The sequence below is a fragment of the Gadus chalcogrammus genome, chromosome 8, assembly GCF_026213295.1.
Source record: "Gadus chalcogrammus isolate NIFS_2021 chromosome 8, NIFS_Gcha_1.0, whole genome shotgun sequence".
NCBI classification, from domain to species: domain Eukaryota; kingdom Metazoa; phylum Chordata; class Actinopteri; order Gadiformes; family Gadidae; genus Gadus; species Gadus chalcogrammus.
This window is the reverse complement of record NC_079419.1, coordinates 8,066,811-8,082,362: the sequence shown is the minus strand read 5'-3', so window position 1 is coordinate 8,082,362 and position 15,552 is coordinate 8,066,811. Positions and strand designations below refer to the sequence as shown.

General features: G+C 44.5%; 1 protein-coding gene across 3 annotated transcripts in view; it reads left to right on the top strand.

Moving 5' to 3' along the window:
• The window catches only part of myo9b (myosin IXb), a 30,222-nt gene that overhangs the window by 536 nt on the left and 14,134 nt on the right, over nucleotides 1-15,552 (top strand). For all 3 annotated transcript variants that reach the window (XM_056595772.1, XM_056595773.1, XM_056595774.1), the window contains exons 2-17: nucleotides 249-1,029; nucleotides 4,972-5,066; nucleotides 5,362-5,424; nucleotides 7,064-7,163; nucleotides 8,902-9,002; nucleotides 9,685-9,808; nucleotides 9,980-10,069; nucleotides 10,193-10,309; nucleotides 10,700-10,834; nucleotides 11,255-11,376; nucleotides 11,959-12,100; nucleotides 12,839-13,028; nucleotides 13,481-13,556; nucleotides 13,804-13,896; nucleotides 14,032-14,071; nucleotides 14,256-14,378. In XM_056595772.1, coding sequence (XP_056451747.1) covers nucleotides 250-1,029; nucleotides 4,972-5,066; nucleotides 5,362-5,424; nucleotides 7,064-7,163; nucleotides 8,902-9,002; nucleotides 9,685-9,808; nucleotides 9,980-10,069; nucleotides 10,193-10,309; nucleotides 10,700-10,834; nucleotides 11,255-11,376; nucleotides 11,959-12,100; nucleotides 12,839-13,028; nucleotides 13,481-13,556; nucleotides 13,804-13,896; nucleotides 14,032-14,071; nucleotides 14,256-14,378 — 2,391 coding nt within the window. In that variant the 5' untranslated portion in view covers nucleotide 249. The remainder of the gene's footprint in view (nucleotides 1-248; nucleotides 1,030-4,971; nucleotides 5,067-5,361; nucleotides 5,425-7,063; nucleotides 7,164-8,901; nucleotides 9,003-9,684; nucleotides 9,809-9,979; nucleotides 10,070-10,192; nucleotides 10,310-10,699; nucleotides 10,835-11,254; nucleotides 11,377-11,958; nucleotides 12,101-12,838; nucleotides 13,029-13,480; nucleotides 13,557-13,803; nucleotides 13,897-14,031; nucleotides 14,072-14,255; nucleotides 14,379-15,552) is intronic.

Sequence of the window (15,552 nt, the reverse complement as noted above, 5' to 3'; positions counted from 1 at the left end):
TTTTTTTTTCATGCGTTTCATTTTGACACGTTTTAATCGTTCCTTCGTGGAGTCGTTACCGTCTGCGTTTATTCGCATGTATTTTCTAGTTGGTTACCGCACCTATACTCTTCTAATGTCACGTTGCACGTTCATTTCACACTCAGACACGTTTCAGTATCGACATTTTCCAAAAGACAAAGCAGTTCCCAAAAATATGAGTCTATTCTTAAGCGTTTCGGTGTATTCGGGTTTCTTTTTCTCTTCAGGATGAGCAGTTTGCAGGGCGCGCAGACGAGCGGTCCCGGTGACCATCCGTCCCACGTCATCCAGATCTACCCGAGGCTGAAACAAGTCACCGCGCAATGCCTTACCCTGCAGGTCACCGCCGCCCAAACCACTGCCGCGGTCATACAACACGCAGTGGCCACCCTGGGCATTGACACGCAACGCTCTTACAGCCTTCTGGAGCTGAAGGAGAGCGACGGGGAAGAGACGGTCCTCGAGGATGGGGAACACCCCGTGAACAGGTACTTTCTGTGGCCCCCGGAGACCCACAGATGGCATCCCAAGAGCCAAGGCTACTACTTCATCCTGCAGCCTCTGCTCCAAGAGGGGGAGGCCTGGCTGGAGGAGCTGGTGGAGGACTACGATGACCTTTGCCGGCTCCCGGAGCTGAGCGAGGACGCCCTGCTGCAGACCCTGCGCAAGCGCTTCTACAAGAAGAAGATCTACACCTACGCCAGCAGCATCCTGGTGGCCGTCAACCCCTTCAAGTTCCTGCCCTGCTACTACAACCCCAAGTACGTCATGATGTACGAGAACCAGCCGCTGGGCAAGCTGAGCCCGCACATCTTCGCCGTGGCCAACGTGGCCTACCACGCCATGCTGAACCGGCGGCTGGACCAGTGCATCGTCATCTCCGGGGAGAGCGGCTCGGGCAAGACGGAGAGCAGCAGCTACCTGGTCCACTGCCTGACGGCGCTAAGCCAGAAGCGCTACGCCAGCGGTGTGGTGCGTACGCTGCTGGGCGCCGGGCCTGTGCTGGAGGTACGTCCGTCCCACACACACACACACACACACACACACACACACACACACACACACACACACACACACACACACACACACACACACACACACACACACACACACACACACACACACACACACACACACACACACACCCCTCCTCGTCACCCCTCCTCGTCACCCCCATCTGTCACCACCAGGCCGACTACTGCTGTCACACAGCTCACAGCTGACCACACACCCTCAGCCTGTCAGTGTTCATTGTGTCTAGTGACACCGGCCTTGTGGGGATCTGCCCGAGTGGATGAGAGCAGACAGACGGAGGTCAGCCGCTCTGTGTGTAGTGGACGGGCGTTGAATGCATCCCCCCCCATCCTGTTTTTAAAACATCAGACAGCTGAAACTGATTCCTTATATGGCCCTGACGTAAATGTATCTCTTGTTACATCAATGATCTGATAAACAATTGACATCAATGGTTAGATTACCTTCTAACCAAATTATCATTTTATTACATTTTTAGCCCTGGTCGTGTATTTTGTCAGTAGGGAGTGGATTTAAAGTTCTGCAGTTTCTATAGATTATTGTTAACTCCCTTTTCTGCAATGGATGCCTGTGGCCATCATTTGATTGACATGAAATACAGATAGTAACTGCTAGTTATTTGGGAAGCCATGTCTAGAGTTTCTCTCAACCTATTTTAGACCCGGTGATCTTGTTGTACCTCATTGTGGTCTTGAGGTATGTCGAAGGCTTGTTAAGTCTTATCGAACATACTGTATATCCGCTCGCATGCATTCGTGAGCAGATTTGTCGTGGTTGTTGCTCGACGCGGGACCAAATGTGTGTTCAGGACAGAGGTTGCACACAGAATGACAGATGGACAACACATGTGTGATCTCAGCAGGCACCGGGCCATACAATGTAACTCAACACAGACAGAGAACAGGGAGGAACCTTTTAGCTTTACGTTCTTTCACGTGAAACTGTGCTTCAAAGGATTCCAGTTTTCGATTGGATTTATATCATAGGCTCCTAAGGATTCAATTAAATTCAATTTTATTTGTATAGCCCTTAAACACCATTACAGTGTCAAAGGGCTTCACAGGCCAAATATTTATGGCAAGGATGAAACTAAAAGGACCAAGATACATCCTACTGAACTTGACTATTGTTTCCAGTGTAGGGCCATGTTTCAGTTCCACACGTTGACGTTACAGTAGAGCCTTTGTGGTTCTGTTCCTGTTCTCTGGTACTTGGAAATACCAGACTATTTAATATCTCAGTAAATAATGTATTTCTTTCTGGCATTCCAGTCTCCATGCAAAACGGTTGTGTTGATAAACACTTCCAAACACTTCCCTCTCACACAAGTGTCATGCTCAGGCTTCACTCAATGAAATACCTTACCATATCGGTAGTAGTTCAAACACCAATGCTAATTATTTGTTAACATTGCATTACATGCTAGATGTTTCCTGAAACCTGAACAGCATGGCGGCTCTATGAGTGGCTAAGCTTACATACAATGAAGTTCGACCCACTTTGTTTCCCGTCACACACACCCATCCCGCCATGCATAGAGGCTCCGCTTCAGATTTTGTCTCTGAACAGGCCCAACAGGTTTCTAGGAAATAACGAATGGATCATTTTCCTAGGTATCCATATTGTTCCTTGTTTTGAATGGCGAAGGGGGGGGGCTTATCGTCATTGGTTAAGAGGAATGAAGAGGACATAGTTTTACTGATGATAATGACTCAGATGTCTCGCTAAAAAAACAAGTGTGGGGGTAAAGGTGGTTGACCAAGGATAATACTCAGCCAGCTGTGTGATAAGGATATAGGGCAGGTCTAGCAAGAGAAAGAAGAAACGGTTGGCACTAAGAAGAAACAGTTCCTTCTTTGGGGGTAGCTTGGCTTTAACACGTGACCTTCATATTTTAAAAATGCTTTTCAAATAATCGATTCCACAAGCGGGCTATTATAACAAGGGCTCAGTCTTCTCCTTCATGATGTAGGCACAGTACATTTGATTGTATGTGGGGCACCTGTGCGTGGTTGTTATTATCTGATATTTGATGTGCTTTTTGTGGCGGGATTGTTGTTATATTATAACAATATGTGTGGCATGACGAAACCAGAACAAGAGTTCAAAACTAGGCTGACCCCATCTCACACAAGTTTATAATAGTTTTCATTTTTATTGGGGTGGGGGGGCGTTAAACTCGAGAACTGAGAAGTAACGTGTCCATTAGTGACGATTTTGACGCAGAGTCTTGTGCTTCAGTGTGTGGGGAATGTTTTGGGCGTTGGCGTTGTGGGAAAACCAGGTAGAAGGAACGTCTACATGTCACGACAGGACCAGCCAGGTGATCTGGGAACGCTGAACTATAAAAACCCAAGCTCTCTTCTCTCTTTCATGCTCGTGTCTCTTGGGTCTCTTCTGCCTGCCGCTGTGTGCAGTAAGGCCTTAACTTCTTCCATCGGAACACACTTTTCACTTTTCATTTTCTCCTCCAAAACGAATGTCTCTCTTTCACTGTCCCTCTCGCCCTTCCCGTCCTCTCGGTTCCCTGTGCACAGCGGTGTAAACAACCCTTTGATCCAGGCCATTCTGCAGGAAAAACACTGCTAAGACGTATTCCACACATTGAGTTCACTGTTTACCGAGGTGCGCTGTGGGATGGAACATTCCAGAAACCTGCACCTGTGTAGAAGCAGCCCTCTCCTGTCAGGACAAGAAGAGTCCTTTTCGTTACATAGCACATCTTCTCCTCCTCCTCCTCCTCCCTCTACGTCTTTTCCATCCACCCTCGACGCTGACGTAGGCTCAGGTTTGAAAAAGAATGTCTGTGTCCTTTTTTCGTAGACGGTAATGATTTTGGAAGAAGTTGATGCAGCTGATATGACATCCAAGTTCAATCCTTAGCCATGATGTCCCTTTCAGTATTTGCCTTCAACTCGTAAAGAGGCTGCATGGGGACACCTGTACCTGGCAGAGAGACCACACTGCTGTCGAGATCTGCTTTTCCCTCCTTTCCCAACCACTTGCATTAACATATTCCCTGGTGAATGCGGTTCTACTGGAATGGATTGTTTTGTTTTTTTGAAAGTCAGTTTATCGCCCAATCGGGCTGAGGCCACCGAGGGCTGAAAAGTACAACCCGATAAAAAGAAGATACTTTGTTAACAAGCTCAGTGCTTGGTGCTTATTTCAGAGTTTATTTTGTATTGTCTGTGTTGTTAAATGGATGCAACACGGCTCTTCTAAAATGCCCCTCAGGCATTCGACTGTAACAGTGGATGTAACAAAACACACATGGAAGAATGCTTGACATTTAACAACAATGTTCAAGGGCAAGCCTACTGGCCCAACACAAGGTCTCCACAAATGGTTGGTTGATCATTAGCCACGTCTGCCGTGTCCAGTAGGTGACATGTTCGTCAGTGAGTCACAGGAAATGAATGATTGACACATTTTGATTTCAAAGTGTGGGAAAATAATTTCCACAATCCTTTAGCAGTTTTCTATCACCCAATTGAACACATTGTTTAAAAAGTATGCTACCATATACAATCTGACCATTCTGTCGCTTTTCCGAGTCCCGTTTCTCAAACATCTCTCTTTTCGAGGCCTGCTTTTATTTTATTTATGTTAAAGGGGGCCAGGAAGTGTAAGGGATAGATGTGCTGTTACTACATTGAGAAAGCAACATCTCAACGAACACGTATGAGCGATTCAAAAGCCTTCCCCCTAAGAGCTGGAGAATGTGTTGGAGATAAGAATATGCATCAAAGCAAGACACTGAAATAATGGCATTAATGGCAAAGGTTGGACTCGGATAATCAACCTCTTAATGATGATATTGAAAGTGCTCTCCCTCTTTTTATGTTTAGCGATGTGTGAGAACATATTAAAGCTCACATTTATCCATTATTTATGCTATTTTTTTTTTTTAAGGCTTTCGGGAATGCTACGACAGCACAGAACAACAACTCCAGTCGCTTCGGGAAATTCGTCCAGCTCAACTACCTGGAGAGTGGGGTGATCCGAGGGTGAGGCGTGGCCGTGTGTCTTCTGTACTTTATTTATTTACCTCACTGTCTCCATGGTGATGTTGATCTCCTCTGGGCATCTGAGCGTTGTCACTACCCTGTATCGAGGATTTAATTGAAGGGGATAGAAGCCAAGAAGAGAACTGAATATATTTAAAACGTCTTTTGAAGTGGTTGCTTTTTCGTCATCCTTTTTATTTTAATTTCTTGTGTTCATTAGTTAGGTCATTCTTAGTCATGTCCGTTGTATAACCAATTCCTAATTCTCCCCCTCCCCCCCTCGTTGCCATGGTAGGGCCATCATCGAGAAGTACCTGCTGGAGAAGAGTCGTCTGGTGTGCAGAGACACGAGCGAGCGGTACGAGCCCAGAGATGACTTGTTGACCTTGTACACGTCAACATAGACGGGTGGATGGGCTTTGGGTTGGCCTAGTCACACGTCACATCCATTTAGCGTGTCGAATGAATCTCAATGTTAAAAATACTCTTTTACAATAATGTGCAGTGTTTTGCTTTGCCACTGCTGCTTAACTCGTTTACACTGTTGACAATGTTTCCATGGTGAGTAATCAGTAATTGAAAAGAGGACACATGTTTATTTCTGGCCAGAAGCCCCATCAATTCAGACTTCCCTTTTCTCCTAAACCATGGGGCACTTACGAAGAATAATATATTTTTAGGACACTTCGGACAGCAAAGCATTGAATTTAAATTTAGAGTATGATCATGGGAAGATGCAGGAAGCAAAACTACCAAGAATACATTCAATGAGACATTCGGTGTACATGATTCTCATAGCGAACCTTCACATTGTGGGCAGTAAATACAAAGGAAACAAAGGTGAGGGAGTGACCATCGTGGAGAGTTTAGGATTGGCCATGGCTGCGGGGGAAAACAAGTTAAACTGCAAAACACTATGGGTGAGGTGGACAAGTCGGCATATCTGAAAGCAATGCTTCAAATAAGGCTGCAAGACAGTTAACGGGATCTACACGAGTCATTCATTTGGCATGGCCTCCGTATCAGACTTTGTGGCTACAGTGGTAGTGCAAATGCCATCTATTTTAAAGGTCCCATGACATGCCACCAGGTGTGAGTGATTAGCCTTACAAGCCGTTTTGAAAATCTGCCCCATCACAAGTGGACATCTAGGTGGACATCTGTCCCACATCTAGGTGAGCACGCCCACTAGTGATGTCAGAAGAGGCCGATTTTCAAAATGGCTTGTAACAGCTAAACAACTTCACACCTGGTGGCATGTCATGGGACCTTTAATAATCTAGGTTCAAGGAGAATGTATACAAATACCTTTTCAATTGACTGGTAATTATATGAACAAGGCTTATATAATTGTATATTATAATTAGGATTTACTTTTCCACGACGGCGTTAGGGTTGCCAGTCCAGCTGGATCACCAGCTCTAGTTCCATGATCGAGATCACCCGTGTGCCATCTTATATGTTGGCCAACGTATAGCTTTCACAATCAATAATAAAGCCTGTTATACATATCGTTATAATACATTTTATTCTTTTATGCAATTTATAAATGTACATTTACAGAATTTTGACTCCTGATAACGAGAGAGGGGTAGCACAAGTCATTCTTGGTTATGTTGTTAATTATAGCACACTGCCGCATTATACTGACATGACGGCAAGTAACTTATTCTAATTATTGATAAAGTACAATACTACACAAATCTGAAAGTATATATTCCTGGGGGAATGGTAAATCAATCTTGGATGTTTTATAACAAGTCAGTGTTTTATCCTGTTTTGTTTCTTTAATCTACAACGAGACTATAAGGTCTCGTAGAGCTTCCTAGAGTATTATGGTCTGGCTAATGTAATCCAGCCCCATTGACCGTACACTGCGGATGAGAATGCAAATTAGTGCAAACGTAACTGTACGGTTAGAATCGACCCATGTATTTCCATTACGCAAAGGTGTGCTAATTTGCCTGCTTGTCTGTGTGTGGCCTTCGAACCATCAGGAACTACCATGTGTTCTACTATCTGCTCATCGGAGCGTCCAAAGAAGAGCGGAAAGAGTTCAGTCTGTTGCAGCCACAGGAATACAACTACCTCCAGCAGGTACCTTCACTGAGCCTAAGCCTTCTGTCATGTTCCTTGATGAAGATGTCGATGGCTGATTTCTGACCCGATGTAAATCCAGCCAATTGATTCCATAAGCAATGCATCTCTTATGGCGCGTTTCAGCCGAGCGGGCAGTTGGGTGCGGTACGGCCAAAAGTTGAAAGTTGAGCCGTATCCGAGCGACACCTGACTGCACCGCACTGCTCGGTGGAAACGCATCATAGATCAGGGTTAATCTAGTGTGTGTTTGGGTTTCACTACAGGAAGTCTTGAACGGAAATGAGGAACTCCTAATGCCCCGTGATACACTTGAAGTGATCCAACGTTGATTTGTTGTGTCACTTATGCGTCATAGCTGTGTGTGGGGTTTTCCTGCCGGTTCAGTTCTTTCCTCATACCAAAGTTTCATTTCCTATGTTTTCCCAGAAGTAGAGGAAATGATCCTAGGTGCTTCTGAGCAATGCAGGATGGAAAGAAAGTGCATGATTTGTACATTCTGACCCAAGGAACCTATATTTACGTTATCCAGGTTGTGAGATTATCAGGAGAATCAATCATTAGGTGAGTGCTGCATGCAGCGCTCAGCTATTTTTCTTTATGTTTTTTTTCTTTCTAATTCTCTACAAACTTTGGGACCTATCTCCTTCCTAAATTTTTCGAAAGAGACTCCATAAAATTTTTAAAACATTCAGAATAGCTTGGAATCGCGTGCTTCTTTTCAGATTTTTTTTTATATTTTATACTTTTTAAGATATTCTACTTTTAAAATATTATCTTTTCCTTAACATGGGAGTCAATGGTACAGTCTGGTACGTCAACTGTTTAAGACGTAACTGAATCAATTTTCAACCGTTTATCTTTGTTCAAACCATTTAAGAAATCTACACACTTGTATCTCCAATATTATCTAAAAGGAATTTCGATATCATTTAAAATTTCTTCAGAATCACAGTTTTAGTTTCAAACCGTCATATTCTACAGTTGGTCACATTATAACACTTAATTTCTTAAGACATCCGTCCAATTTCAACCGTTTACCTTCGTTCAAACCATTTAACAATTCTACACACTTATATAATTTAAACTTTATTCAGAATCACAGTTTTAGTTTCATACCGGCTTCATTTTAATTTGGTCTCATTGATTAACGTTGACGCTGGAGCGTGATGACGTTCAGCAGTGTTGCCAGATTGGGCGTTTTTTCCCGCCAGATTGGGCTAGTTTTGGAGGATGTTCAGGCAGTGTTGCCTGAAGATCCAGTGTTGGGTGTTTTTTCCCACTCTATTGAGCTACTTTTAATCACACACACACACACACACACACACACACACACACACACACACACACACACACACACACACACACACACACACACACACACACACACACACACACACACACACACACACACACACACACACACACAGAAGTTAGCCTAATCAATCCACCGCACACATACAGGACATTATATGAATGCTACTTAGCTAGCATTCATATATTGCTAATTAAGAGAAGAGATGCCAAGATATGTTTATTTTGTATTAAGTGCATCCGCATCATAGCGAGAATTGTTCAGGAGAACTAAGAGAAGAGATGCCAAGATATATGTTTATTTTGTATCAAGTAAGTCTGCATCATAGCGAGAATTGTTGCAAGGTCATTATTACTGTACACAAATACACACTTTTTAGGACAGAAATTACTTGATGCATTCTGCTGATATTCGACTCCACAGGAAGACCTCAGTATAGAAGGCGAAGAGAAGCTCAGACACGAATACAAGAGGCTCCACCAGGCCATGGAGATGGTTGGCTTCCTGGCGTCCACCAAAAAACTGTACGAATGGCTTTATTTATTTAAAAACACTTTCTGTTGGCCCTTTGTTAAAGTGCTTGGCGGAATGTCCGTGACTTCTCTCTGCATTCCCAGGAAGGCTTTTAGAAATACCAACTAACATGGGCCAGACAAAGGAGGTTTCATGGGAACGTTACGTTTTTCCCATGACTATCTCATGTGACTTTGTAGTTGTGGTTCTGCAGTAGCTTACCTTTTCATAAAGACTCCTTTTTTTTTTTAGAAAGGAGGGTATGATCACATCTGGAACGGCATAAAGAAAACATGTAATTGAAATGTTTGTCCGTCAATTTCTACCACTAAAAACATTGCCAAGGTTGTGTGCCCTCTAATTCGGTGACAGTCAAAGGTTAGGCCTTGTATGTCAACTCTAGAGAAATCGCAACAAGTATGTCCGTTTCTGAGTAGTCCCTGCCTCAGGGCGGACACATGTATGGGTATTCTCTGTTTCAACTTAACGGTTGGGTTTCTATGCTGAAACTTGCCAATGCTATGCAACTGTATCCATACTGTGAAATGACGTGTGTGTGTGTGTGTGTGTGTGTGTGTGTGTGTGTGTGTGTGTGTGTGTGTGTGTGTGTGTGTGTGTGTGTGTGTGTGTGTGTGTGTGTGTGTGTGTGTGTGTGTGTGTGTGTGTGTGTGTGTGCGCGTGCGCATGTTGCAGGATCTTTTCCATCCTGTCAGCCATCCTGTACCTTGGTAATGTGACATACACTGTATCAGAGGAGGGAGAGGTGATCAAAGTGGGTCCGGACGATGTCTTGTCCACGCTGTCTGACCTGCTCAAGGTAACCTAGCTAACAACTAGCATACCGCTGACACAAACATGCCATACACCTGCTCTGTTAGCCAACTATGTCATCCAACTATGAGCAACTACTACTACAGGTTATTAATTTCCCGATAACCCAACCTCGTTGAGTTATCTGGAAATGATTAACCTGTCAAATTATTTACAGGTTAAACAGGAGCTGCTGGTGAACGCGTTGACACAGAGGAGAGCCGTGGTGTCCAACGACACGCTGGTTTTACCCTACATGCTAATAGAGGTTAGAAAACATGAACACGTCTATGTGCCTAAATGTGGGGCAGCTTCGAAACGCTCTGAATTGAAACCATAGACGGGGGAGTGTTGAAGGAGTGGTTAACGGCGTCTGTGTGCTTGCCTGTAGGCCACCACAGCACGAGACTCGATGGCAAAGTCCCTGTACAGCGCTCTGTTCGACTGGATCGTCCTGCACATCAACCACACGCTGCTCAACCGGCGGGACATGGAGGAGTCTGTGTCGGTGAGTCCTGAACTCTGACCTGACTCTCGGTCGACGCACGGTGCATCTCTGGGAATAACCCTGGCACAAGGACTTCTAAGAGTTAGGGCTTTCATTAACATTTAAGTGATTTTTGCAATTGAATGTTTTTTCATTGGGTTCAATGATGGAATAGCAGGTGGAAAGCTAGTGAGATCAGGGGTTTATTTTTAATCTTAATACCCTTCTTGATCAATAATTGTGTCGTCAGGTTAAAGTCTATTGGAAATTCTCCATCTTCTCACCCTTTTGTCTAGTCAAAAACACACACATTCTCACACAAATAAGCAAAACCACATGGTCAACTTTTATTTAGCCTGGCATAGGGCTTGTGATAACACACGGTATATATTGCTCCTCCACTCTCTTCAGTGTCTGTCTATCGGCATCCTCGACATCTTTGGATTCGAGAACTTCCAGACCAACAGCTTTGAGCAGTTCTGCATCAACTACACCAACGAGAAGCTCCACCATTACTTCAGCCAGTATGTGTTCAACCGTCAGCAGGCAAGTGGATACACCAGCACTGCAAAGACCAGCTTTTGTATTTTACTCCAATGCATCATCTGTAGCCGTTAGTGTTGTTGCCCCTGAACCACGGCAGCCCTTGTGCGTGTGATGTGTTTTGTATGTGTTTGCATCCTCTACAACATCACCACAATGAAATGGCGGGCATAAACGTGAATAGACGTACATTTTCTGCTCATCGAAGCTTCACATCGCAGAAAAATTCAATGAAATACACAAAATATATTTGCCTGCACCAAATTCGTTACCGTTACATTGGAGTGTGTGTGTGTGTGTGTGTGTGTGTGTGTGTGTGTGTGTGTGTGTGTGTGTGTGTGTGTGTGTGTGTGTGTGTGTGTGTGTGTGTGTGTGTGTGTGTGTGTGTGTGTGTGTGTGTGTGTGTGTGTGTGTGCGCTCCAGGAGGAGTACCTGTCCGAGGGCATCAGCTGGTCCACCATAGCCTACGGTGACAACGAGGGCGTCATCAACATGTTCAGCAAAAAGCCGACGGGATTCTTTCACCTGTTGGATGAGGAGAGCAAGTAGGTCTCCTCAGTGCAGTTCTTGTGATGCGTTGGGGATCTCACTGGATTTAAAAGAAATTTGATGGCGGCAAATCTTGTCAGATATTTTAACTGAAAGAAACAAAGCCAAACTTTGTATTTGCTATTTACACTATTTGCATGACTCCTATACCAGTAGTATTAATACAATTTTACAGTCCTGTTATTCATTCCATCTATATTTCAATTGACACTATAGAGATAACTTTACCTTGTTTTGCTTCCAGGAGCCTAAATGGTGAATCCGCTGCAGAAAACGCAGCGGTTACTACAGTTATTTACCATGTATTAACAAGATTCTCTGATACTGATTTCAACCTGGCATCAAACCAATATCCGATACCACTATCGGATTCCGGGATTCATGTTAACGCTCGCCCAATCAAAGGGCATCAAAGGGCATTTCACACTTGAGCCAGTATAATTCCCCGGGACCCATTGAGTGTGTTCCAAGACAGGCACATGCACTTTCGCTGTGGTTGTGATAAAAAGGGTTGGACGCTCATATCCTGTGTCGGAGGTTCCATTCTAACCTTTTACTCTTCCCTCTGGTATCCCCAGCCTCCCTCAGGCCACAGATGGTACTCTGTTGGACAAACTCAAGCAGCATCACAAGGACAACCCTCTCTTTGTGGGCACCGCAGTGATGGAGCCCGCCTTCGTGATCCAGCACTTTGCTGGCAGAGTCAAATATCAGATCAAGGTACTTCCTAATATCATCCATTGTCAAAAAGAAACTGGTGTCTCAAATTGCATTCCGTCTCTATTCATATGAGCTTATATCAAGCAGTATTTCAGACAAGATACCACAAACCACATTGTTGGCGGTGACGTTGGAGACATCTCTTTAAGCTTTGTTTATGTTTATCTAACTACATGGCCACCAATTTCAGCCACTCAGAATCGTACATCTTGTATATGGAGGTGGTGCTTTCCCGTGGGTTAGTTTCATACTATCCGGACACTCTTTACCGCACAAGAGCGTTCTACTTGTACTTGGAACTCCTGGGGCGCTTGATATACAACCTGGGGCTGGATTTAACATCCAACCTGGGCTTTGATTTAACATCCAACCTAGGCCTTGATTTAACATCCAACCTGGGCCTCTATTACCCATCCAACCTGGGCCTGGATTTAACATCCAACCTGGGCCTTGATTTAACATCCAACCTGGGCCTCTATTACCCATCCAACCTGGGCCTGGATTTAACATCCAACCTGGGCCTTGATTTAACATCAGACCTGGGGCTGGATTTAGCATCCAACTGGGCCTGGATTAATCATCCAACCTCAGCCTTGATTTAGCATCCAACCTGGGCTTAACATCCAACCTGGATTTAACATCCAACCTGGGCCTTGATTTAACATCCACCCTAGCCCTGGATTCAGCCCTGAAGCTCGGGGTACTGACCCCCCCCTCCCTGCTCCGTGCCTCCAACAGGACTTCCGGGTGAAGAACACGGACCACATGCGCCCCGACGTGGTGCTGCTGCTGCGGGGCAGCGAGCGCGCCTTCCTGCGCCAGCTGGTGTGCTCCAGCCCGGCGGCGCTGTTCCGCTGGGGCGTCCTCCGCGCCACCATCCGCATCACGGCCGCCTTCAGGGCCCTGGCCCGCCGGGGGGCCCAGACCGGTAGGCCAACGCGGCCCTCGGGTCCCCAGGGTGCCTGGGAGATTCCGCTGGGAGGCTTTCAGGAAGAAGTGTTTTGAGATCTACAAATGGATACACACACGAATAGACTGCAAATGATTTTCAGCGCTGATTATCATCAGTCATGTCATATTACTACATAACGCTATTTTTTTTTTGTAGAATATATTATTTTTGTGTTGTCAAGGAAACAGCCGGTCAATTGTTTTAATTGGCGGTTGTCGATGAGGAATTTTGATTTCATTGATAAAAACCGGTTAGAATGTTGAGGAGAGCCGTGATTGGAAAGAACGCACACCCTTGGAATGCTATTGACCCATCAGAATCAAGTGTTCAATGTTACCTTGGTATAAATGCTCCTAGATTTAAGTGTTTTGGAGTCGGTGTGTGTGTGTGGGGTGTGTGACTTGGGTTGTGATTTGTCGTCCTTGCAGATGGCCCCCGACGCACCCAAAAGAAGTCCTTGCGAGAGATCAGGAAAAACAGCCAATTGTACAAAAGGCTGTCAAGGTAGAAACAACGGGACCGTGTTCTCTAGCACCGCACACGGTAGAAGTACCGCACACTGGTCTCCTCCCTCTCCCTTGATCCTTTGGTACCAAATACGATCACCAGAAAACCCGAACATTAATCCGAATATAATCGGAGTGCTCATTGTCTTGCATGGGGGGGGATTAGAAAACATTCAATGACCATAAATATATCAATCTAAAGTAAGTTAGATACGTTTATGATTAAGCTGTACCTTCATTGCCAGCCCCAACATGACCCTGGACTTCTCCTTCGACCACTCTGACGAGCAGCCCCTCGAAGTGTTTGAAGACATCTTTGACAACTACGAGCAGAGAAAGTAAGGCCCACAACACAGCCCTGCTTCAGCATGTCCTCTAGTGTATGCTCGGTTTACCGGCATACACGTTCACCGACTCCAGAGCCGGTTATAAGCATTGGGACAATGTGTGTTTTTGTTCTATTTTCCCTGTAGAAGAAACCGAAGTGGTCGGCAGAAGCAGATTATTCCCAAGGTCAGTGTTTTTCCTCAATTCTTTCTAGGCTCAGGATGCTCCACACCCATGGCATTATCTATTTTCAGTTCCACTCTTTTCACCCTTCTTCTTATCGTTAAACCGCCACCTATCCGGGATTTCACGCCGTCAGAGCGGTGGTTCAAGTTAACTTGTGTGTTTTGTGTGTGTGTTTTTCCAATAGAAACTCATGGACTCCCACTCCCTCAAACACATCGTGGCTCTCACCGTGAACGGGCGCACATCCCAGCTGGTCCTCCACCCCCACCAGAGAAAGAAGCCCCCCAGTATTAGCGCTCAGTTTCAGGTGTGTACCGTCCAACTTTAAACTCAGTCCAAAGGGTTTTATTGTCAAGTATGCAGTACATCACTTTTCTGATGACAAGGGGAGGGGGCTTTTTTCCCGCAAGATTAAAGCCATAGATTTAACATCTGTAATAGTAAATACAAAACCACTATTAGGAAATCGTCCATCTGGTTAATTTGATCCATCTAAGTCCCTTTGATGATGGCGTATAGAAAGCTTGATGCTGATTACTCACTCTCACTCTCTCAAAAGCTCATTAACAACTTCTCATTCACACTCTGCCACCACCAGTAGAATCAAATTCTCCCTGTAATGACACTGTAATGTGTATGGTAATGGTATAGAGTTACAACGGTATAAAGTTACAACAATGTTGAACATGCTCTTAAAGTCTAATGGAAAGTTAGCAAGTCAACGTTTTGTTACTTGCAGCTATTTCAGTAGAAGAAACTTAAATGCATTAACTCATCGGTGCACATGCCTTCTGCTTGACTCGCGTCAGTCTGATTATCATCAGCCATTGGGACGCAACTCTCATGTTCCCACGCTACTTCAAAACCACATCAAATTACGTACTTTGTCGATTTTTTGATTGAGTTCTCCCTAGCTGCAGAACTCAAAACTTAAAGACGACATTGCCTAACTGTGTTTCCAACAAAGCTTTGATTCATGGAAGATTCAAGGTCCCCTAGTAAACATGTACAGGTTACCATATAAAGTTCATATTCTCAGAGACTAAGGTAAAACATTAACATTTGTGCAGTCAAAGAATTAAATAAACCTTTCCTTCCACAATGATTATGAACATAAGTTGATATGGTGTGGCCGTAATTACTCATTTAACAAGCTGAAATCCGGGTGGGACCGTACTTCCCATGTCTGTAGCTGATCACACACAACAGTAAGGACTCTCAACAACATACACTCTAGCCCAAAATCCCATACTCCACGACCTAGGAGCTATTGAAGACTAGGGTAAGGACCTCATTTAAAATGTGTCAAAAGAATACTATTGTTTTGCTAAAAGGTTCGACTAAATAGTAGTATGATGGTGTAATTCATATTCAAGTTGTAGGCCAAACATAAATTATGTTTAACTGTTCTCCCTTTTGAGTTTGAATATGCCTAAGTGTAATGCCTAATTTATACAACATGTATAGAAATTATTGATCTC